The following is a 23,985-nucleotide window of genomic DNA, read 5'->3' on the forward strand; positions in this document are numbered from 1 at the left end:
CATATAAAGCCAGGCTGCACGGGGGCAGCAGGTGCTGGTACTCAGCCTCCAGAGCATCGTCCTGGCCTTGGCACCGGCGCTGGCATGCGCTATGGCAAATGAAGTGCAAGTCCTGCTCTCCCCGCTGAAAGGGGGGCATCCTCCTGCAGGTAGGCTACCCACCTGCCCTCTGCCATCCTGCAGAGCAGCCACTGCTCCTCTCTCCATCAATGCCTGCAACGGGGGCGCCCAGCAGAGCCGGGGTTCTCAACGTCCCCTGTTGCTTTAACTTCCCACTGCCTGATGGCCTCCTACGTCTTAGAACTCTCTGGGCTTGTGAATAAACCCCCTGAGGATTTGTCAAGCCCCATTTGAATTAAAGCCTCATTACAGATGAAGGTATAAGGGATTCAGAGCTTGTGAAAAGGGATAGCTAAGGTTGGACCTTCCCTCCCGGGCTGTAGGTGAGCAGCGACACCCCCACAGGAAGAAGATTTACTGCCATGGCAACCTTCTTCCCAAGAGGTGCCAGCTCGAAGACCCAGTCACCCCAAGTTGACTGTGCATCCTCTGACTTTGGACCCAGGCAAACCCGCTTCCGCACAGAGGACAGCAATTTTATTTTTCTCTTTCTTCTCAGGCTTTGGGGTTGGGCGGGGTTAATCCAGAATGTAGTTTGCCTTGTCATCAAGCGGAGGGGCACTTTTTAATACGGACCCAAGCCCTGGAGGGGGCTGACTGGGAAAGGTAGCAATCAAGGTGTTTTGCAAAGTATCCACAGTTTTCTCTCACTCTTTTTTTTTAACTTATGCTCTCTGAAATATGGAAATTAGCTTTATTGTATTTAAGCATATGTTCATATAGATTGGCTGAGGCGTGCAGGACTATTTTTAGTCAGTTTTATGTTCTTGCAACTGCCTTCCTTCTTTTTTTCCTTAAGAAACATCTCAAAATCTCGAGCACTTTGTCCTTGCCTTTCTCCATTGACAAAATTTATTTATTGGCATAATGCTTTGGCACCCCTAAGCCGAGGTTATTTCAGTCATCTTTGCTGCAGAAGATGCTGGCAGCTATAACCTGCAGAAAGCTTCAAAAACTGACACAGAGTTTCGATGGCTTTCTGGTGGACTGCCCACCTGAAAAGAATCCGAATTTTGCTACTAATTCTGAGCTCCAAGTTCTAGGCACCATGCCCTGGTTTCTTGTGGCAGACTCCTGACATTTTATACTTATAATTGGATTTAGCAGTGGTTAACATTATCTGTATCTAAGGGTAATGATGCTGGGGGCACCTGGGTGGCTCTGTCAGTTGAGCGTCACATTCTTGATTTCGGCTCAGGTCATGATCTCAGGGTTGTGAGATCCAGCCCCACATCAGGCTCTGCACTGGGTGTGGAGTGTGCTTGGGATTCTCTCTCCCTCTGCCCCTCCCCACCTCTCTAAAAAATTAATAAATAAAATAAAATAAATTTTAAAAAGTTAATGATGCTAACTAATGGTCAGGAAATATACATGCAAATTATCAGAAGAGACGTTCATAATAGAGAGAAAAAAAGAAAAAAGAACACATTGTCTTCCCGCCACTTCCACCCCAATCCTTCATGAAACGGGTAAGCTAAAACCCGACTTGCTAAATTACATTTATGCACAAAGAACACAGAGATAAACTTAACCAAATGAAAGTTTGAATGAAACCACCAGGAACTTTCTGTCCCACCACTAATGATTGCTAATTACTCTGTGTACATAGCACACCATGACTCCATCAAGCATGTCACAATGCCTCTGGCATGACAATTAATTATTATGAACTGTGACACTACAGATAAGAGGTTTGGGATAATTAGAATGGAGATGAAGGCAGACTTTTGCCTCCCCACTGAGAGCAAGGGAACAAAGAAACCTCATCCTTCAGCTTGTCTTGCTACATATTTTAAGTCTGAACCAGTTTGCTATGGTGCAAAATTTTATTTACGGAACAAAAATAATTCATTGCCAAAACACCACTAAATCCTTCACCTGATTTTTATAAGCAATATAGAGATCCCTGAAAGTGGGCAGCAGGTGTGATATGGCGGGAAGGGTCTGACACCGCCTTTGGAATCGGGCAGGGCCTCTGCTTAACCTCTGCCTTCATTCCACACCTCTGGCCTCAGAATCCTCATCTTTAAAGCAGCGGCTAATAAACAGCATCGATATTATATGGTTGTTATGACAATTAAAGGAGAAAACCCATGTAAAGCACCTGGCGCATGAATGTTAGTCCTCTTAAAATGCAGGTCTAGTGAAACACACGGCTGGCAGAAGGAATGATCCTCCCCGATCGATCGCAGGACGTCCTGATGTTCGAGGGCTGCATGAGGCCCGACCTAGGCAGTCAGAACAGAAGGGAACGGAAGGAAATGGACAAGATACGTGTGCCTGCCTCATCATGGTTAAAAATGAAACCTCTCAGAAACCAACCAGCTGTAACTCTGTCCCACCTACGTGTGGAGTGCTTAGCCATGTTTCTTTCATGTATGTTAATATAGTATACATCTCAATTTGGTTAGCCCTGGTTATAATTTGTGCTGGGAAAAAAGACTATATTAAACATGAGGTGGTCAAGGCACTAGTCAGCTTAGCTTTGGATTTTCTACTTTTTTGATTTGCCTCGCTCTCAGTTTTAGAAGAACCCCATTATATGAACAGCCAAAAATGCGTGAGCGGAAGGTGATAGGAGGAAGCCAAGTACATGAGGAACTAGAAAGGGCAGGAGTTCCTGAGTTTTTCTGTATTTCTTGCAGGTTGTAATTGGGTTTAAGTCAAATGAATCAGAGCCGTCAGAGGGGTCACCGTGGAACCCCCAGAGAGAATCAGTTTTCTGCCTCACTAATGAGAGAGGGAAGTTTGGAGACATGCCCTAGTGTGAATCTAATACAGAAAATGAGAGGGAAACCATAGCTACCTAAGGGCCAGGATCATTTAAAATAGAACAAACACCGAAGGCTTCCATCTCTCAACTCCACTCTGCTCAAGTCAACGTATGGGGGTTGATCTGTGAGGCTCGAGGAGAGGTTGTGAGACCCACTCCCCCACACATCACGGGGACAGGGGTTTGGATGACTGCAAGACCAGCTGCTTTCCTAGACACGGCAGCAGCCCTATAGACAGCAATGCGCCATCATCCTTGTTTCACAGAAGAGCAAACTAAAAGTCAGCAAGGTTGAGGGACTTGCCCAAAGCCACACAGCTAGTGGGGGCCATGGGGCTGAGATCTGAAAATAAAGTGGGCCCCATGCCAAAGCTCTCCTGCTCTAGAGCCCTCTCTCTTTACTTCACCACCTTTTCCTGACTTCCCTTTTGGGTCTTGACTGACATCTTAAAATGGGCTGACAAACTGACTATAAGTGCAAAGTGGATGTTTTGCAAACATCTAACCTTTTAGTTAAAATCTTCAAATATAACAGCTCAGTCACAAGGCAGAGTGTGCACAAACCTTTGTGTTATTCAGCTTTTTCCCTCCATTTTCAACTGATTAGTGAAGGAAAAAAGGTTATTTTGTGGGGAGATGTGTCTTTCTTTATCTTGACTATCCTCTACCAAACACTGTTGTCTGGAAAGTCTTAACTGGAAAATTATCATATAGCATCCTTAACTCAAGGGCCTATTTTTGCAAAGTTATAAACTACAAAAGCAGCCACAAGAGTGTAATGATTACTCAGAGATAGGAAAGCAAAGGTTCATTTTCCCCACATAAATTTAGATTTTCTAATGAAACTATCCAGAAGGGCATCTCTCTCTTTTACATTTTTTATCTCTAGTTCATTTTGCTTAAAGTCTTATCCTTATGTATTTGTACTCAAAAAACTGTTAAAATGTTAAATCAGTTCATATTTTACCTTGCCCAATTCCAATTGGTCCTTCTACAGAAGTTCAAAAGGCAATATAGTCCCAAACATGGAATTGTGTAAATTATTACAACTTTAAGTAAGCTAAGTTAGATACAGTGAAACTTCGAAGAGTTCTCATGAGTCGGACCTATCTGGTCTATTGAACATGGGCAAGTATCTGATTGTGTTGGATTGTAAATATTTATTTACAATGGTTTATCTCGATTCTGGGAGACAGGTGTGACTAGTGTTCCCAGCAGAGCTTTGAAGATGACCCTCCACAAACTGGTTCCATCTAGTTCAGTCACCCCAAGTAGTGAGAGCCTTAATCTATATCTTAGTATATCCATGTAGAGTATGGGGATATTCTCTTCTGTGTCTTTGTACTGTACATGGCTGACCAAGCACATTACCCACCAGAACAAGTTTGATACAAGAACTGTGCTCTGAAAATCCAAGGTGTGTGTGGTTTACTTATGCTTCCTAAATCACTGAGTTAGAGCACAGAGCCCCATCACAGAGAGGATTCAAAGACTCCTGGATGGAAGTAGGAATCTTCTAGGAGGATTTTTACTTTCCCTTCAAATGTCTCTGTTTTATTGTTCTTAAGAACATTCCTAAGAATGCATTCTTAAATTTCTTTTGGCATTTACTTCTCTTTTAGTGCCTTATATTCTTTCCAAAGGGAGGAAGGTGATTTTATTTTGGAGGCAAAGACTTAACGATAAAGATCACCTAGTTCAACTTCCGGCAAATTCCCCCAAATCCTTCTGAGATGTTCATGGCAGGTGGACTCCTTTTCTTTAACACACTGAGAGCCAAGGGACTTACTATTGTACTAGGCAACCTACTTCCCTTTGAATAATACAATCTAGCCAGGCTAGTAGCCAGGCTCTGCCTTTCTGGAACATTCATCCTTTGGTCTTCAGTCTCTCCTCTTGAACAACATCAAATAAATATGAGTAATAACAATTACTGTGAACCAGGTGCTTGTGTCACCTCTATTGTCTAGAGCAACCTGAACAATTAGTATTATTGAAGGATGCAGAAACTGAGTCTTAGAGGGGTTTAAGTAACCTGCTCAAGGTCCCAGAGCTCAGTGGGGGTAGAGCTATCTGACCCTACATAAAATTTCCTCACCAGGAGGGGCACCTGGGTGGCTCAGTCAGTTAAGCATTTGACGCTTGATCTCAGCTCAGGTCTTGATCTCAGGGTCTTGATCTCAGGGTGGGGAGTTTGAGCCCCACATTGGGCCCCACACCTGGAGCCTACTTAAAAAAAAAAATTTCCTCACTAGAAAATCATTCCTCCTCCACATGATAGCCCCTCAGATCTTTGAAGATGGCACCTATATTCTCTTGAGTCTATCTTCTTCAGAAGTGATCTTTCCAGACTCCCTCGTTCCTCCTGTGACATGGCTTCCTTCCTCACACTGGTCCCTCTCCTCTTGACTTCTCTAGGTTGTCAAGATCTTTGCAAATCAGTAGCATAGAACTCAACATTCCAAAGGCATCTCATTTTTAACTATTGCTTATTTTAACTATTAACAAGTTTGCTTCTATAGTTGGTGATAATAATCAGTCCAGGTAGAAGAAAATACGTAGAAACAATAGCATCAGGGAAAACACAAGGAATATTAATAAGAAAATAATTACAGAACTCCATATTTCAAAAGCACTTGTCACAAGGAGAAAGAAAAACACAGTTGGGAGGAGTACTGAAGGCCCAAGCTCTAGACCTCCTGTTTGGCTCCTCTCAGCACTAGAGAGACAGCAGTGCTGTGAACACCAACCCCCTCACACAGAGGCACACCCACCTCAGTCTTCCTGGGAAAGCCGTTCCTTGGTTTATATCACATCTATATTCCATGGCTGTTCAGAAGATGTTTTCTCATCATTTGATTTCTGTTGCTGATTACTTTGTATGCCTTTTTCTCATATAATGTGTGTCTCTCTCTGTGTGTGCATGAATTTAAAGCAGACCATGTGTAAAAATAGCATTCTTTTCCTAGACTGCCTCTAATAATACAAAATTCTAATGAGAAGCTTTTATAGTCAATGAAAAAACAACTTGGTGATTCAAAATGACCAAGTGGAGTTTATTCCATGAATGCAAGAATGGTTTGATAGTAAGATATCCATTAATCTATCTTTATAGATTAATATCTGTTAATACAAGTAACCACATGAAGGACAAAAAGCATGGATCATATCCATGAATGCTAAAAAGGCATTTGTAATTTTGAAGACCAATGAAATAGTAATAGAAGAACATTTCCTTAATATGAAAAAATATATAAATATATATAATATTTGCATATATATTTGTATGTGTGTATCCATCTAAGTACACATCATACTTCATGGGAAAATACTAAAAGCAATCTCTTAAAAATTAGTATAATGAAGATGTCAACCATCACAACTATTTAACATTATTCTACAGGAAGTAGTACTATTATTTTTTAAAGGTTATATAATTTTTTTACCTGAAAAACCTAAACGAATCAACAAAAAGACTATTACAAACAATAAGAACTCAATAAGGTCTGGTTATAAAATCAATGATATAAGAACAACAATCTGTCAGAGTTATAATTGAAGAATTGACCCCATTTACAATAGCAACAGCTACAAGCAAGATAAAATGCTTCAGGAATAAACCTAACAATAAATGTGTAAGATTTATGCGAACTAGTTACTGAGGGACCCAGAAGAAGATGTAAGCAATGGAAAAGCATACCATGTTCTTGAATAGAGAGTAGCCAGGAATATAAACATGAATTTTCCCTTTAAATAAAAATCTATAAATTTAAAGCAAGGCCATTAAAAAAATACCAGCAGGACTTTTTGTGAAAGAATTGACAAACCGATTTTAAAGTTCATATGGAAAAATAAATTAGAATAGCTAGTAAAATTCTGCAAAGGAAACATAGCAAAAAAGGACTAACTCTCTATCAAACATTGAAATGTAATGCTACATTGTGTATTAACTATTCTTTAATAAATATATATACATATATATGTACATACTGCTACATTCATTAAAATAGAGTTGCTAGAGCATGTAAATGGACAGAGAGATTAATAGAACAGAGTAGAAGTCAAATAGAAAAAAAATGGACAAAAAAACTGAGCAGTTCATAAAAAGAAAATAGAAATGGCTTCTAAAACACAGAAACAAGCTCAACCTTTAGTAAAATAGAAGATATGCAAATTAAAACAAGTTATATTTCTTTTTTAAGTTACTGGTCGAGAAAACCAAACATTTTCCAGCTCCCACTGTTGCCAAAAGTAGGGGGAAACAATCACTGTCATCATTATTCGTGAGGTTGTAACTGGTACAGCCTCTGGGAAAGGCAATTTGGCAAGATGTAACAAAATTCCAAATGCGCATACCCTTAAGAACTAACAAGATCACTTGTCGGAATTTATCCCACGGGTATACTTGCACTTGTGCAAAATTATGCATATAAAAGGATATTTGTTGCAGCATTGTTTGTGACATCAATGAATTAGAAACATCTGAAATGTCCAACATTTGGGAATTGGTTAAGTAAATACAGAACGTTAACATAATGAAATTTTAAAGCAGATGTGAAAAAGAACAACACATTTCTCTATTTATAGATAGATAGGGAATTTACTCCAAAATTTATGATTGAATGAAAAATATAAACAAGCAAGATGTAGAACAATGTGTATCTTATGCTGCCATTTAAACAAGAGTAATACGTAGAGTATCTGTGGACGAACACATAGGACACATCTAACATTAGCAGTATCTAGGGAGGTGAACTAGGGACTGGAAATAATGGTGGGAGGGAGACTGCAGACCCTTTCATGCTTTTTTGAATTATGTGCCTTATGCATGTTTCACAAAATCAACAAACTACATAATAATTTTTAAAGAACAATGATAAAGTCAAATTCCTAAGCGCATCAAGAAATAGGTTTTCCTTACTTTTCATTTTATTGGAGCTAGTTTTAGAATTTGCCAATTTGACATTTCCATAAAAAGAATTAACAGGTTCAAACAAATCAATGTCCATTTAGCTTTTTCTCATTTGACCTTGTCAGATTTTAGATGTGCAGATTTCCTGGGAACAGAAAGAAGTATTTGCTTTGACTTGCAATCTGAAATGGGTTGTTCCTTTTCAAAAGTTGATTTCATCTGACACTGTTAAACACTTGAATTGCTGTTAGGTCATCTGTAGCCTAATTAACACTAATTGATCTCCTGAATGGCAGGATTATTAATGTAGTTTAATTACTCATTAGAACATCTGAGCTTGGCCAACGTCCGGAGGTTTGGGGTCTGGGATGGAAGGTAGGGTTCTGGTGGGATCAGAGGCATCGCTCTTGAATTAAATGCTTGTTACCACTGCATGCCCTGACTTTTGGCTCATCTCTTGGAATCTGCTTTTGAATGCTTTAGTTGAAAAGAAAAAAAAAAAAATGCAAGCCTTGCACAAACTTTAATCTTGTGGGAAAACAAGAGGGTCACATTGTGATTGTCTGTTGCTATCATAAAGAGCATAATTGGTTTGATAACAAGAAAAAATGTTTTCAGTGAAATGTCTAAGGGAGTATGTTGCTATTCTCCTCCCAAACCAAAGGTGTAAACCTCTGCTGCTTTTTTTAGCCTCAGTTCCTGCTCTCTGAACATAAACAAGCAGACCTCAGCCCTTCTCCCCTTTCCCACCTTGTCTGCATGAGACAGTATTTTTTTTCTTCTATTCAGTTCAAGGTAACGTTTTATTGTGTTGTTTTAGATAAAAGTTTAGGTCTTCAAAAAGTAAGTTCTAAAATTCTTTTCAAATCTAAATTCATACCTTGAATAACAAAAGCAAACCTACTCTTTTTATTCTAACCACTACTCCTGTGTTGATGCTTATTTGTTTATAGTAAAGGCTGGAGGAATGCGAATTTCCAAAAAACAAGAAATTGGCGTCCTGGAGAGACATGCCAAAAAAACAGGATTAGAGAAAACAAGGTAAGAAATACTTAATTTCTTCTCCTTCATCACCTCAAGGAGTTTTGAGTGACTCTGCTTCCAGAAGTCAGAGGCCTCCCTGCATTTTAGGACAAACCAAGGCTCCCTAGGCCTTTGCTGAGCAGGGTTAGAGGCAGCCAGCTGAGGAGTGGTAACAGGGGCTAAAGATGAAAGACACATTCAGGTGAAAGGTGGCTACCTTCTAGAAGACTCTCTCTGGGCCCCCTCACTGCCCACATCCTCCTCTTCTCTGCAGCCAGCCCAGCTGCCTTGTACTTAAAAAGCACAATCCTGAGTGCCTCCAAACCTGACTCATGTTCCTTGATCCTATTTTCACATTAGCCTTTAAAATAATGTCCCTAGGCTGGCCCTGTTTTCATAATATGCTTTCTGCTATCCCAAGTCTTCTTATTAAAAATAAGTGTTTTTTTGGGGGGGTTATTTTAAATCCATCACTCAATTATTTAGAAAATAATGGCCACTACATTTGGCATAGCCAGAAGGCATAGAGATACTGAAGTTCGTTTCTCCCTGCTCCTTCCGCTGTAACCTTGACAAAACGCACCATTCCCCAAGCTCAGCAGAGAACTGTGGGCTGGGCAGGTGCACAAATGGCCCAACCACTGGACTGTGGTTAAGGAAAACGACTGTGTTCAAAAAGAAAGAAACGTGCAAAACTGGCTCCTCCAAGGAGGTAATGGGGGCGCTTCAGAGACCATTTTCAACATGGTTTCCACAGATGAGTTGAAGAGAGATTCAAACGGAGTCAATTAGAGGACGTTCAGGGATGCATCCTTAAGAAGTATAAGAGTAGTCTCAGAACAGATGTTGGCGGGGATGCGGAGAAAGGGGAACCCTCCTACACTGTTGGTGGGAATGCAAGCTGGTGCAGCCACTCTGGAAAACAGTATGGAGGTTCCTCAAAAAGTTGAAAATAGAGCTACCATACAATCCAGCAATTGCACTACTGGGTATTTACCCCAAAGATACAAATGTAGGTATCCGAAGGGGTACATGCACCCCGATGTTTATAGCAGCAATGTCCACAATAGCCAAACTGTGGAAAGAGCCAAGATGTCCATCGACAGATGAATGGATAAAGAAGATGTGAGATATATATATATATATATATATATATATATATATATATATATATACACAATGGAATATTATGCAGCCATCAAAAGGAATGAGATCTTGCCATTTGCAATGACGCGGATGGAACTGGAGGGTATTATGCTGAGCGAAATAAGTCAAACAGAGAAAGACATGTATAATATGACCTCACTGATATGACGAATTCTTAATCTCAGGAAACAAACTGAGGGTTGCTGGAGTGGGGGGTGGAGTGGGAGGGATGGGGTGACTGGGTGATAGACACTGGGGAGGATATGTGCTCTGGTAAGCGCTGTGAATTGTGCAAGACTGTTGAATCATAGATCTGTACCTCTGAAACAAATAATGCAATATATGTTAAGAAAAAAAAAGAAGAAGAAGAAGAAGATAGCAGGAGGGGAAGAATGAAGGGGGGGAAATCGGAGAGGGAGAAGAACCATGAGAGACGATGGACTCTGAAAAACAAACAGGGTTCTAGAGGGGAGGGGGGTGGGAGGATGGGTTAGCCTGGTGATGGGTATTAAAGAGGGCACATTCTGCATGGAGCACTGGGGGTTATGCACAAACAATGAATCACGGAACACTACATCAAAAACTAATGATGTAATGTATGGTGATTAACATAACAATAAAAAATTTTTTAAAAAAGAGTAGTCTCAGAAATGGAATGCAGAGGGAAATAGACTATGGAATTTCTCTGGCTCTTTCACATGAAATTATATCAAAATCTCTTTTAAAGTTTTCTTCCCAGTTTCTGGGAAGGGAATTTTCTGAGGATTTGTTCCACTTTAAAATGAAATGCTCATTTGCCCCATTACCAGTACGTTTTTGTTTCTTCTGATATCAGAAAATAACTGTCACATAATGAAAGCTAAGTCTTTAAATCCTCAACGGCAGGGGTCACATATCATTTATCTTCTGACCCAGCCTCTAGGACAGTTCTTAGAATAGAGAAAGCACTTGAAATGACACCAGACTGTTGTTGAATTGCAGGCTGGTTTTATGCTGTTACTAAAACCTGACCAAGCCTAAGCCCTGTTTATGGTGACCCTGGTTAACATGTCTGGGCCAGGGGCTTGGGAACTAAAAAGTCTTGGCTTGGAAATGACATCCAGTTGGCAGACAGTGGACAGGGCATTCATTGCCCTGCACCTCAGGAAACGGGGACTTAACTATGAATTCTGACGTCAGCCGAACGCTGTAGGAAGAGTTGACCAGAGAGTAATAAAGTGGAGATTGGAACCCTCTTTAAAAACTCAATTGTTTTCTAATACTTATTAGAAAATGAGAAGGGGGGCCCCTGGGTGGCTCAGTTGGTTCAGCTACTGCCTTCGGCTCAGGTCATGATACTGGAGTCCCAGGATTTGAGTCCCACATCGGGCTCCCTGCTCAGCGGGGAGTCTGCTTCTCCCTCTGACCCTCTCCCCTCTCATGCTCTCTCTCTCTCAAATAAATAGATAAAATCTTAAACGAGAATGGGACCACTGAGGAACATAAACAGCAAGAAATAACTCCCTCTCTCTCTTGCCCTATTCACCATCAACAGTTATAGGTTTTTGGGGCCTGATGTGTGTAGGATTTGGGGGCTACTTTTTTGTTTTTTAAGATTTTATTTACTTGACAGAGAGCGCACGCGCAAGAGCAGGAACACAAGCAGGGGGAGTGGGAGAGGGAGAAGCAGGCTTCCCACTGAGCAGGGAGCCCAATGCGGGGCTCGATCCCAGCACCCTGGGATCATGACCTGAGCCGAAGGCAGACGCTTAACGACTGAGCCACCCTGGCGCCCCATGGGGGCCACTTTAAAGAAAAATAGTAAAACATTACAGATATGAAAGGTCTGGGCACCGGCCTGACTGGGAAGGAGCTGGTGTAGGGGGAGGGCCCTGAAGCTGAAACTTCATTCGCTCCACCCTCAATTCACCTCAGCTGTTGACATTCCTCTGCTTGAGGAATGCGTGCAGGAGATATGAGGGCCTCATTTTCATGGACAAACATCCCTCCTGACATCTTGGAGAATGGCTTTTGCAAAATGTATCAGAGAAAATAAATTTCTAAGTATCATCAGTCTATGTCCATTTCCTAATAACTTCTACTCACCAACGCCAACCATCCAGAAAAAAAAAAAAATGCCAAGAGCAAAGTTTCCATCAAGAAATTGTACAAGCAGGCTCAGCCCTGATTGATGCTCTCCTACAAAATACATTGACCTGAGAAAAAGAAGCCAGACACAAAAAAGCCCATGCTTTGTGATTCATTTTATGAAGTACAGAAACAGTCAAAACTAATCTGCGGGGCTCTAAGTCAGGGTAGTGGTGATCCTTGGGGGCGGCTGATTTGACTAGTTATGAAGAGTCACCAAGCTATATACTCCAATGAAAAGATGAAATGAAAATACACCGGTAATAATAATTTGGCCTACAAAGATTTTTGTAGCACATGGGCACACAGAAGTAGAATGTTTTTTTCTTCTGGATACTGCCAAGCAGAGTAAAAGCTTAAAGGCCAAGTAGATAGTCCGTTGTATCAATCATTTAGCCTCCTTAGTAGGAAAGTTTTCCAGTCCTATATGAAATTTTGTTTCATCTTTACAGTACCATTGCAAGTGTTGCCAAACTCCAGGCTATGGATGCTCTGAATGACACACTGGAGAAGGTGAGCGGGGGTGTGGGTGAGGCCCCTCACGGGACGCTCCCAGTCAGCATTTATCCAGCGAGTCAGGCTGCATGGGTGAACGAGCACTGAGCACTGAGCTTTTACCCAACTCAGAGATTTGCCATCTTGTGAAAGACTCTGCTCTCAGTCCAAGGACACAAAGAGGTTTTGGTGAGAAGAGCTGTTTCTCCCAAATTCCTAGTGTCTATTTAATAAGTCATTTCAAAAATAAGATAGAAAACAAGGCAAGAATCCTGGCACCAAACTGGCAGAGTTGTACTTTGCCATCCCAAATATTCCTCAGAAACACTGGCATGTTTTTTATAAAAAAGCAGCCTATGTATTGGGAATTCGGCAGTGTGGGGCCTCTCTCGCCACCACTGCGTACCCACAAGGCAATATTTGATTTGAGGTGAAGGTGGGGGGTGGAGGGTTGCACAGGTTAGGGCTGGAGGAGCTCTAGGCACTGGCTGAGTTTATCCAGGAAAATCTGTTTATGAGGGTGGCTGGCCGTTGCTATTTTTATTTCTATATCTTGTATTTCTTCTGAGTAGCTCCAGAAACTCAGAAAACTCTTACCAGATCGACAGTGGTTCGGTTTTGGATTTACTAGTTTGTTTTTAAATTTTGTAGGTAAACTAAGTGAGGGTCCTTATTCTATTTCTAGGGGGCAGATAATTTGCATTGAAAGCAACGAATAACCACTCTTTCTGCTGCTCTCACGTTAATTGAAGGGACAGGACTGTGCATAATTTATAGAAGGAAGACTAGCTGTCACTGCCAAAATCAGGGTCTGGAAGAGATGGGAGCAGAAACTGAGCAGCTAGACCTCTAGGGGCCTCCACGTGGTAACGGCTTCTCCACTTACTATTGGTATGACCTTGAGCAAATTACTTCTATTGTGCCTTAGATAAGTTATTTGTAAAATGGAGATAAGGAAGGGCGCCTGGGTGGCTCAGTCGGTTAAGTGTCTGACTCTTGATCTAAGCGCAGGTCTTGATCTCAGGGTCATGAGTTCAAGCCCTGTGTTGGGCTGCATGTCTAGCATGGAGCCTACTTTATTTTATTTTTTTTAATTTTATTATTTATTTGACAGAGAAAGACACAGCGAGAGAGGGAACACAAGCAGGGAGAGTGGGAGAGGGAGAAGCAGGCTTCCTGCAGAGCAGGGAGCCCGATGTGGAGCTCGATCCCAGGACCCTGGGATCATGACCTGAGCCGAAGGCAGACGCTTAACAACTGAGCCACCCAGGCGCCCCCATGGAGCCTACTTAAAAAAAAAAAAAAAAGGAGCTAAGGCAGAGTATATACTTTCAGGGTTGTTGCGTGGGATGAGTGAGTTTGTACATATGAAGCTCTTAGAACAGTGCCTGGCACAGAGTAACCTGTTTGCACTCTGGTTGGTAGCAGTGAAATAAGCAGGCGTGTCCAAAGTCCATGGGATGTAACCAGGCAGATGGTACTAGGCAGATCTTTTTTTTTTTTTTTAAGTCATCTCCATGTGCAACATGCAGCTGAAACTCACCACCTCGAGATCAAGAGTCGCATGCCTTGTTGACTGAGCCAGCCAGGTGCCCCAGTACAAGGCAAGATCTTGATTATAGGCTACAGCTACAAAGCCTTCTAATGTGGGGGGCTTGGTTCTCCCACAAATAGATTTGAGCTGAGGTCATAAACAACTCTTTGCCTTCCTGGCTTTAGAAGAAGGGCTGGGATGAATGTGCCAGAGCAACACAGCCTGCCGGCTTCTGCATCCCACGTCCTCTCACACCTGCCCACGAAACGCCGCTTCTGCGGGGGCCACGGACTGTGCACAGTTGCAAATGGAACTGGAGGGATTAGACACATTCCTCTAGGATATATGTTAGCCCAAAATAAAATGTTTAAAGAAAGTGGTCAGTAGAGGTCGATTATGCTATACATTAGTTACCGTGCCAGAGTCTACATTGTTTTTTATAGACATTTATGCTTATGTCTTGACATAGAGGAGTTCTTTTCCATTCAGTTAAAAATATCACTTCCTTATTTCACAGATTAAAAGAAAAACCAACAACAATAACAACAAATTGTAAACCGTAAGAAAACATTGAGATGGTGTGTTGTTACGAATATTTTTAACAGCAACTGTACCTATTTAAAAAAACAAACAACTTTAACACTGAGCTCAAAGTGCACTGCAGTAGGACTGTGGCTAAGAGTGCACAGTTTACTGGTTAGAACAGGGCTGGTATCAGACATCAGTCGTGTCTCCTGCTGGCTCTGCCACTGAGATCTCTTCCCTTTTCTATGCCCCTGTTTCCTCATCTGTAAATGGGAATGTGGTTAACAGTATCCACTTCACAAAAATGTGAGAATAAAACAAAGTTATATAATATACACAAAGTACTTAGCTGAGCCAGGTGCAATTAGCCCTCATGAGTGTTAGCTTCTATTCCCGGGTGGGTATCCTATAGGACAACACTCAGAATCCCAGGCAAAGGATAAGAGGCCAGCAACAAAATCAAGTCCCAAGATCACCATGTATGACTATCTTGAATATGGTAATTAGTGGGAATCCATGTGTTTTCTTACCACTAAGAAAAATCGTCCCTGAATTCATAGTTCAGCCTGAAGCATAATAAGATTTTTTTTTAAGAGAGAGGGAGAGAGCGCACAGTGTGGGAGGGAAGGAGGGAGGTACAGAAGGAGAGAGAATCTTAAGCAGATTCCATGCTAAACTAGGGCTTGATCTCTCAACCCTGAAATCAAGAGTCGGACGTTTAACCCACTGAGCCACCCAGGAGCCTCTAAGATTTTATAGTAAAGGTCAACTTGGGGTGGAAAGACCAATGCCTTTAAAAAAATAGATCTGTTGAGATCAGTGGTTGTCAGGAGCTGGGGGTGAGAGGAGGGGTTAACCACAAAGGGACAGGAGGGAATTTGGGGGGTTGAGGGTTCTGTCTTTTTATTTTGGTCACAAACTGTATGTACTTGTGAAAACTCATGGAACTGTACACTAAAAAGGGTATGTTTTGCTGTAGATAAATTATACCATAATTTTTTAAGTGAAAAAATGCATAAACTATACTGCCTCATACAAAAAAAATTAAGATATATAAAAGATAGAGAAATGTAAATATAGATATCTGCTGATGGATTACCACCAGCATAACCATTGCCCCCACAATATATATTGTCATGAAGACCTAACAATATACAATTGGCCAGAAGAAATACAGTAGCAGAAATGAGGTTTATATCCTCTGCATTTAGTAACATTCATTGATGCCCTCAGCTAGAATTATGTCTGGTTCCAAGAACCCATGTTAATTCTCATACCAATGCAAGAACTTAAGAGTCTAAGGCAGTGGGGTGCCTGGGTGGCTCAGTGAGTTAAGCGTCCCAACTCTTGATTTCAGCTCAGGTCATGATCTCAGGGTTGTGAGATCGAGACCTGTATCACCTCTGCGCTGAGCATGGAGCCTGCTTGGGATTCTCTCTCTCCCTCTCCCTCTGCCCCCCACCCCACGCATATGTGTGCACTCTCTGTCTCTCTCTCTAAAAAAAAAAAAAAAGTCTAAGGCAGTAAGAGGACAGTCCTATTCATAGGATCTCATCAACCACTTAAACATGGCAAGACATTTCTATCCATATGTTACTCCTCTCTGGATACCTTCCTTTATTTTTTTGTAAAAGATTTTATTTATTTGTCAGAGAGAAAGAGCACAAGCAGGGGGAGCGGCAGGCAGAGGGAGAAGCAGGCTCCCCGCTGAGCAGGGAGCCCAATGCGGGGCTCAATCCTAGGACCCTGGGATCATGACCTGAGCCTAAGGCAGCCGCTTAACTGACTGAGCCACACAGACACCCCTGGATACCCTACTTTAAAATCAACCTAGGGTTTGAGATTTGGGAGATTGAAAAACAATCTCCCAAAGCTTGTAATTGTATGAATCTAAGTGGGAAGCAGCCTGAAATTTTCCCTTCCCACTATTTCCCCCAACTCCTCCCTGCACACAGAACTCTCTCCCACTACCTTTCTCCTTCCCTCCTTACCTCTCCAGTCAGCCCTTCCTGCCTCTCCCAGCCCTGCTTAATGAGAGAAGTCATGTTGCCTGGTGAGAGGCCATAAAACCTGGTATTCCTGCAGAAAAAGGCTTATGTAACCCAAATTCCCTCGGCTGAAAATCTGGGAGAACGGGCCTCAGACCAAGTTCCACCAATTCCTTCAAGGCTGTTTGACCTTTTAGAAGTCATGTAGCTCCTCTGAGATTTACGGTCGTTCATTTAATCTTTTTTTTTTTTTTTTTAAAGGCAGGGAGTGAGAGAGGATAATACTGCCAAATATAATTCTTTAGACAGTTATGGAAGTTAAATTTGGCAATAATTGTGAAGCCACTCTGAACATGAAAGTATCCAGTTGAAGCATTAGTAACAAGGTTGGGTTATGGTGTGGAGGGGGGTGGACTGTTGAAGCCTAGTTAAAGTTGGGGCACTTTTCAAGTTGCCAAGTGTGTCACCATTGCAGAGTTAGTGAGGTGTATGGGAAATGGGATCCTGAGGGAGCGGAAACTCTCAAAGGCATCTGCAAATCTAAAAAGGTTTCTCTTGTTCTGTAGAAGAACATCACCGTAGGAGTATCCTTGAATTTCATGGACTCAAGCTGAATGTTTTGTTTTAAGCATTTTGCTTAACGGGGTGTGGAAATCTAAGTGCCAACATTCAAGTTGGAAGTTAACACCCTGGAAAGATGAATGGAAGAGCTCCCAGTCTGCGAATACTACCTCCCTTCGGGCTCTAAACCAAAACCTGCCACTGATTTCCTTGCATCTAGAATTTCTTTCCCAGCTCCAATCATAACGAGTTTTATTATACTTCTTTTGCTTTTTTCTCTGAAACGAAAACTATAGGTTCTGAGGTCACAGCTACCCAAGATGAAGGTAGATTCTCCATGTGGGAGTTTCTGTTGATCTGCTTTTCAAGTTCAATATGTGGCCCCTTATGTGATGGAGTCACAGCAAGACAGAAATCCTTATACACACACTGGCCTTGAATTCTTTCTCTTATGGGGTTACCTGAGATTCTCTTATCCTAATGAATCAGACAAGAAACACCTTTCTTTTTTACAAACCCGGTCATTTTATAAAGACTAATGATGAAAAATCCAAAGCTTCACCAAAGCTCAGATGCCGGCCTGTAGCCTGGTTGGTGGTTGTACTCTGGAAAGCTATTCCTACTTATTTCTGGTTCCAGCTTGAAAATACAATCTTCCTATCACCATTGATACAAAGTCTACAGCAAAGAATTAGGGCATTTCGAGGTTGACCATTTTACTGATAGTTTCTTTTTTTTTAAGATTTTATTTATTTATTTGACAGAGAGAAACACAGTGAGAGAGGGAACACAAGCAGGGGGAGTGGGAGAGGTAGAAGCAGGCTTCCCACCGAGCAGGGAGCCTGATGCGGGGCTCGATCCCAGGACCCTGAGATCATGACCTGGGCCGAAGGCAGATGCTTAACGACTGAGCCACTCAGGAGCCCCTACTGACAGTTTCAATTCTGATGGAAGACTCTTTATAGACTCTCCACCCACAACCCCCAAGTTCTTCTACATTCAGGTGTTCCCCATTGAGGGATTGGAGCATATGAGAACGAGGACTTGATTCTCTTGTATATTCAAGAGTTGCTGGACAACCCTGCTATGGGCTCCCTAAAACCTGTACATTTGTAATTTAATAATTATGGGCTGTTTCCCTAAGGCTGTTATCTTTGCCAGAATTATTTCTACTTCCTTCTCACTCGTGTTGATTTTTTTTCCCCCTTAAACTTTCCCAGTTCAGTTCACAGATGGCCGACAGGCCCCACAGACAGCCTCCCATTCCTTCTGATCTCCAACAGTCCCCTCCCCTTCAACAGTTGAGCAGAACTTTTAGGACCTCTGTTAAATGCCTTAGTAAAAATGTAGCCCCTAACCCTTGTGCATTACTGGTGGGAATGTAAAATGGTACAGCCACTATAAAAAACAATATAGCGGGGCGCCTGGGTGGTTCAGTCGTTAAGTGTCTGCCTTCGGCTCAGGTCATGATCCCAGGGTCCTGGGATCAAGCCCCGTATCGGGCTCCCTGCTCCACAGGGAACCTGCTTCTCCCTCTCCCACTCCCCCTGCTTGTGTTCCCTCTCTAGCTGTGTCTCTCTCTGTCAAATAAATAAATAAAATTAAAAAAAATATATAGCAGTTCCTCAAAAAATTAAACATAGAATTCTATGATCCAGCAATTCTACTTTTGGGTGTATACCCAAAAGAACTGAAAGCAGGGATTTGAACAGATGTTTATACACCAGTGTTTATAGCAGCATTATTCACAATAGTCTAAAGGTGGAAGCAACCCAAATGTCCATCATCATATCATCCATATGAATGGATAACAAAATGCAGTATATACACAGTCAGGGGGATATTATTCAGCCTTAAAAGGGAAGGGAATTCTCACACATATTACAACATGGGTAAGCCTTGAAGACATGATGCTAAACGAAAGAAGCCACTCTGTGGCTTGTCTCCTCAGTGACAACTTGTCATCTTGCCCCGTCTCACCTCGCTACTTGCCCACATTCTGTTATGTCCAAATTACTTGTTTCCTTTCTCACTCCCTTCACCTTGTGCTTGACTTGAAGTAAACTGGCAGGCATCCCTCCCACCTGTAATCTCTTGTATGTGGTTTAGAGCCAACTTGAAAGAATCCATCTGTTCTAGTTGACAGTAAAGACACCAGTCTGGAAGAAAACTACTGAAGTTAGTGGCCTCTTAAGTTTCTTTTTGATTCTAATGTTAAAAGAAAAACATAACACTCTGCCCTTACCACACTCTAAAATGTCCTGTGGCCCAATGATAATTGATTTGACAAAAAAAAAAAAAAGTCACTGGCTCTTTTTTTAGATTCTAAAGCAACATTTATGACCAATACCTCAATTGTGTTTCTCCCTTCCTCCTAGAACACCAGCAGAGACCATCCTTGGGTTTCATTGTGATATTACTTCTGCCTGCTCATTGTAAAAGAAAAATTTTTAGAAAAATACTGACAGGCAAAGTAAAGAAGAAGACGGGGAATTGCCCATAATCCCTCAGAGATAACCATTGTTAAAACTTCAGTGTATACTCTTCTAGTGTGTTTAATTGTTTAAGACCAAGAAGAAAGGACTTTCTGGAGTCAAGTTTCACATGAAAGGGAACGCTGTGTGCCCAGAGCTCAGGGGCATTTGAGAAGAGATATAAGGCACATATGTTTTCACTGGCTTAGAAGAGCCCAAACAAATCATGAACAATGTGATGCTTGGGGTCATGAGCAGTTTATCTCCCCCTTTATTTAACTTGAGTGTCAGGGCAAGGGCATCTAAGTTCTATAGTGATAAGTTAAATTCCTCGTGAGCTGAGGCATCCCTTCCTTGCTGGCTAAGATAGGTGTCCTTAGGTATTTGTATCGATCAGCTTAGAAACCAAGAATTGGAATGGACCCAAAAGGTCACTGGGTCCAAATTCTTCTCCTAGGAATACTACATCTGAATTGCTTACAGCATTGAGCATCTTTTCCATCTGAAGCTGTCCTTAGTGTAAATTCCATAAGATCTCTCGATTCCATATGAAATTCCTCTTATTGTCAAAATCTCAGTCTGTGTTCATTGAAAGCCACTTGAGCTGTTTTCCTCACAGATATCTTCCATGGGATGACTAATAAGATCTCTTGTTACCTGAAGCTATGAATCACTCCTCAGCTTTCTTTTTACCAGGCTGTTGAGACTGAACCATATGAAATCGCCAATATTGGACCACTGTTTACCTACAAAAACAACCATTTCACACGCTTCAACATACTAACTGACCCTAACTCTCCCCAACATCTTTCAGAGGTTCTTTATTTCTGATCTTTTGACAATGGAGGTGTTCCTCCCCTGTGGGATCTTCTCTGGTGTCCCCTACAGCCTCCTTAGAATATATGCACCATATGCATATATGCACCAGGATACTTGTTAATCTTGGAAGACTGATGAGATATAATTAAGCATTTCTACCTTTAAAAATGTCTCTTCAAATCGTACATATAAATGCATACGTATATTCTGCATATTATCTTGTGTATAATATAGTTTATGGTTTTCAAAATCGGAAGCAAGCTCATGAGAGAAACCTGGATGAATGCATACACATGTGAGTGCAGAGTTGGAGATGGTATGGGAAAAAGACATATGAAAGAAGCAACCGGAGCTGTGAAGTTCTCCTGACCAGCTGTGTTGCTTTCTGCTGCTGTAATACTGCATGACCAAAAAGTTCCAATACGCTTATTTTTTCTTTCTTTCTCACCTTTAGCTCAGCCATAAATTTCCAGCAGTAATACACATGGCACATCAAAAACCCAGGCCTGCCCTGGAGAAGGTCACTCCGCTGAAAAGGATCTACATTATTCAGCAGCCTCGAAAATGTTAAGCTGGAATGTAAAACACAGCCATCTGGCCAACTGCCGCAAACATCGGACAGCTTAGTGAAAAGGACCAAAATTTTCCATAGGCCCAGTGCACTTGCTTGGTAAATAAAACAGCTTTTGTATCTTCTCTTTTGACTTTAGATAATAAAGCATCCAAATTTATAAATCCAGTGCCTTCTTGGGCCTCATTTTGGTCCAGGTCAGGATCCCACTGATATTTACATAGGTAATCCTGTGGAAGAAGTGGATGGTGTGGAAGAATCCAGAATACTTGAGTATTCCACTCCACCTCCCAGGATAAGCCCTCTCCTTGATGCTGACCCTGAGCTGTTCCACCCACAGTGAGTTCTTTCAGAAGGACAGAGGTGGGAGAGGAATACTCTGAGCTGTGCAAAGGTCAATACTCTATGCAAACGTGAGGAGCGATTCTTCTTGGTATGTTTGTCCTCAGATGCTCCAGCTTTCACTTGAGGTGAAAGGTCATTTCCGGCTCCCCACATAAATACGTAAGTTTGTTTTGAAAGTTTGGTGAGGGAAAATGAAAAACTTATATTTGTTACAAACATATTCTCTTCTTTAAAGCAATCGAGGATGAAAGGTAGAATTATAGTTGCAGCAGGAGATTGGCTCAGGGCCTCCCACAAAGTTCGTGCTCAAGAACCTAGGGAGGTCATGATGCTGTAGGGCATTGTGGTTAGGGTATAGATGTTGATTTTATTTTTTTAATAAAAATTTTTATTTATTTGTCAGAGAGAGAGAGCAGAAGCAGGGGGAGTGGCTGACAGAGGGAGAAGCAGGCTTCCCGCGGAGCAGGGAGCCCGATGCGGGGCTCGATCCCAGGACCCTGGGATCATGACCTGAGCTGAAGGCAGACGCTCAATGACTGAGCCACCCAGGCGTCCCTAGATGTTGATTTTAATTGGAGGTGGGGATAGGAGGGAAAGTGTTGCCAAGCTGAACCTGCTCTAGCTCTCCTACCCTCCACCATACACACACACACACACACACACACTCTCTCTCTCTCTCTCTCTCTCTCTCTCTCTCTCTCCGTATACTCACACGTGAATAGCCAAGGGGATCTTCAGGTGATAGCAGGGGACAGCCACATCATTTTTCTACAAAGCTTAGCTGTCACTTTTAGCTCCACCATCTGCACCTCTCATTAATAATGTTATCCAACAATCAGCACTTGTCTTGACCCAAAAAAAGTGGTCAGTCCTCTAGGCCATCATGTTACAGGTTGATAACCCTTGGAGTGTGACCTGGTGCCATGCCTATCTCTGGTTCCTGGAACTCCAAAAGTGCTTGGCTAAAGTCCAGTGGTCATGCTGATGCATCTTGCCTCCTCCCCTGCACTGTTTGGCTCTTTTTCAGAAATAAGAAAATTGTTGGAGACAATATTGAGACTTCAGTCAGTGCCAGCATGAATCAATAAGACAGTGAGTCCTAACCACACCACTTTGGCTTAGCTCAGTTCCCAGTCCTCTGGACCATTGTCAGAAATATTCCAGAAAGGTAAGTGTTGCAAGGCACACTTGTTCTTGTCGATGCACAGAAGTTCAAGGTCAGCCACGACTCCCCAGGGAACAATAACAAAATACAAAGAGGATGGTGGATACTAGCTGGGACACTGGACTGAGATTAGGAGACTAAGTTTCTACTTCTGACCTTTACTAGTTCTTTTTTTAAAGATTTTATTTATTTACCTGAGAGAGAGAGAACAAGAGAGAGAGCAAGAGTGGGGATAGTGGCAGAGGGGGAAGGAGAAGCAGACTGCCTGCTGAGCAGGGAGCCCGACACAGGGCTGGATCCCAGGACCCTGGGATCATGACCTAAAACCAAAGGCAGACGCTTAACTGACTGAGCCACTCAGGCACCCCTGACTTTTACTAGTTCTTAAACCTTAAACAAGCCACTCAGCCTTCTGATTCTTGTCAAATGGGCATAATAACACCTGACCCACCCACCCCCAGTTTAACCTTCCCAGTGGCACACTAGGAAGAAGGCAAAAGAGACACTGAGATTTGTAATAAGCCATTTCAAGAGTAGTGAGAGCACTGGTAGTACCAGGATGACTGTTCTAGAAGCTGCCAGAACTATAGTAGCAGGAAAACTATAAGAGATGGTATAAAATGAGCCTAGAATAGGAATTAAAAGGAAAGCTGAAGATTGGGGCCAAATGGCAGCAAAGAGTAAACGGGGGAGGGTGATAAGGGAATTGGGAAGCTAGGATGGTGGCACTGCTAGATTTGCCTCTTGTGGGGGTGATAGGAGGGCCAACAACCCAAAGGATGGAAGAAGAGAAGGACGCCATTCTCTCCTCTAGGTTGGAAGATGTATTGCAAGAGAAGAGAGGCTGCTCAAAGTGGGACTCTGTAGCCAGGAGCCCAGCATGAATTTAGGCTCACAATTGCAGTCACTCAAAGTAAGAAGTTTCATGTGAACTTCAGATCCGAAAGGAATCGGAATTATCCCAGGGAATGTATAAGAGAAAAAGGACCGGCCAGTAAAAGCGCTTGGTGGTGATATGGCGGCTTATGTAGAAAGCCAAAAGGGCTGTTCTGTCATCTGCCGAGGAGTAAGCCCTGCATGGATGTGCTGTGGTTCCACTCAGCTGGAAGCCCCTGTGATACATTCACAGGCCCAGCAAAAACCGTGACAGTGATGAGGGGCTGTGTCAGGAGGTGCAAGGCTGGGGATTCGCGGGCGGACACTTTTCAGCTCAGTTCAGTTCAGTTCAGCACACTCTTTGTTAGGCCCGGGGACACAGAGATGAGTAAGAAGTTACCCCTGCCTTCCACAAGATCCTAAACCGAAGGGAAATAAGCCTGCTAGCAAATCCACATGAAAAGAGAGCTTAGAAATGGCTTGCTGAGAATGGGGGCATGCTGGGGAGGAGGTCATGGACAGTGAAACAAA

General features: G+C 42.3%; 1 protein-coding gene across 1 annotated transcript; it reads left to right on the forward strand.

Annotated features, from left to right (window-relative positions):
* DAPL1 (death associated protein like 1) lies at positions 1-21,232 on the forward strand. Its single transcript, XM_036070531.2, has 4 exons — positions 1-149; positions 8,759-8,846; positions 12,554-12,614; positions 20,952-21,232. Exons 1-4 carry the CDS (start codon positions 92-94, stop codon positions 21,066-21,068), a joined length of 324 nt encoding a protein of 107 aa, XP_035926424.1. The 5' UTR covers positions 1-91; the 3' UTR covers positions 21,069-21,232.
* Positions 21,233-23,985: the final 2,753 nt, after the last annotated feature.

The sequence above is a fragment of the Halichoerus grypus genome, chromosome 4 (assembly GCF_964656455.1).
Source record: "Halichoerus grypus chromosome 4, mHalGry1.hap1.1, whole genome shotgun sequence".
Taxonomy (NCBI): domain Eukaryota; kingdom Metazoa; phylum Chordata; class Mammalia; order Carnivora; family Phocidae; genus Halichoerus; species Halichoerus grypus.

What these genes read in the sequence shown, in the direction of transcription:
- DAPL1 (XM_036070531.2), top strand. Translation starts at nt 92, where the DNA reads ATGGCAAATGAAGTGCAAGTCCTGCTCTCCCCGCTGAAAGGGGGGCAT. An exon ending in AGGGGGGCATCCTCCTGCAG is followed by an intron (nt 150 to 8,758) that starts GTAGGCTACCCA and finishes ATTTGTTTATAG; the next exon opens with TAAAGGCTGGAGGAATGCGA. An exon ending in ACAGGATTAGAGAAAACAAG is followed by an intron (nt 8,847 to 12,553) that starts GTAAGAAATACT and finishes TCATCTTTACAG; the next exon opens with TACCATTGCAAGTGTTGCCA.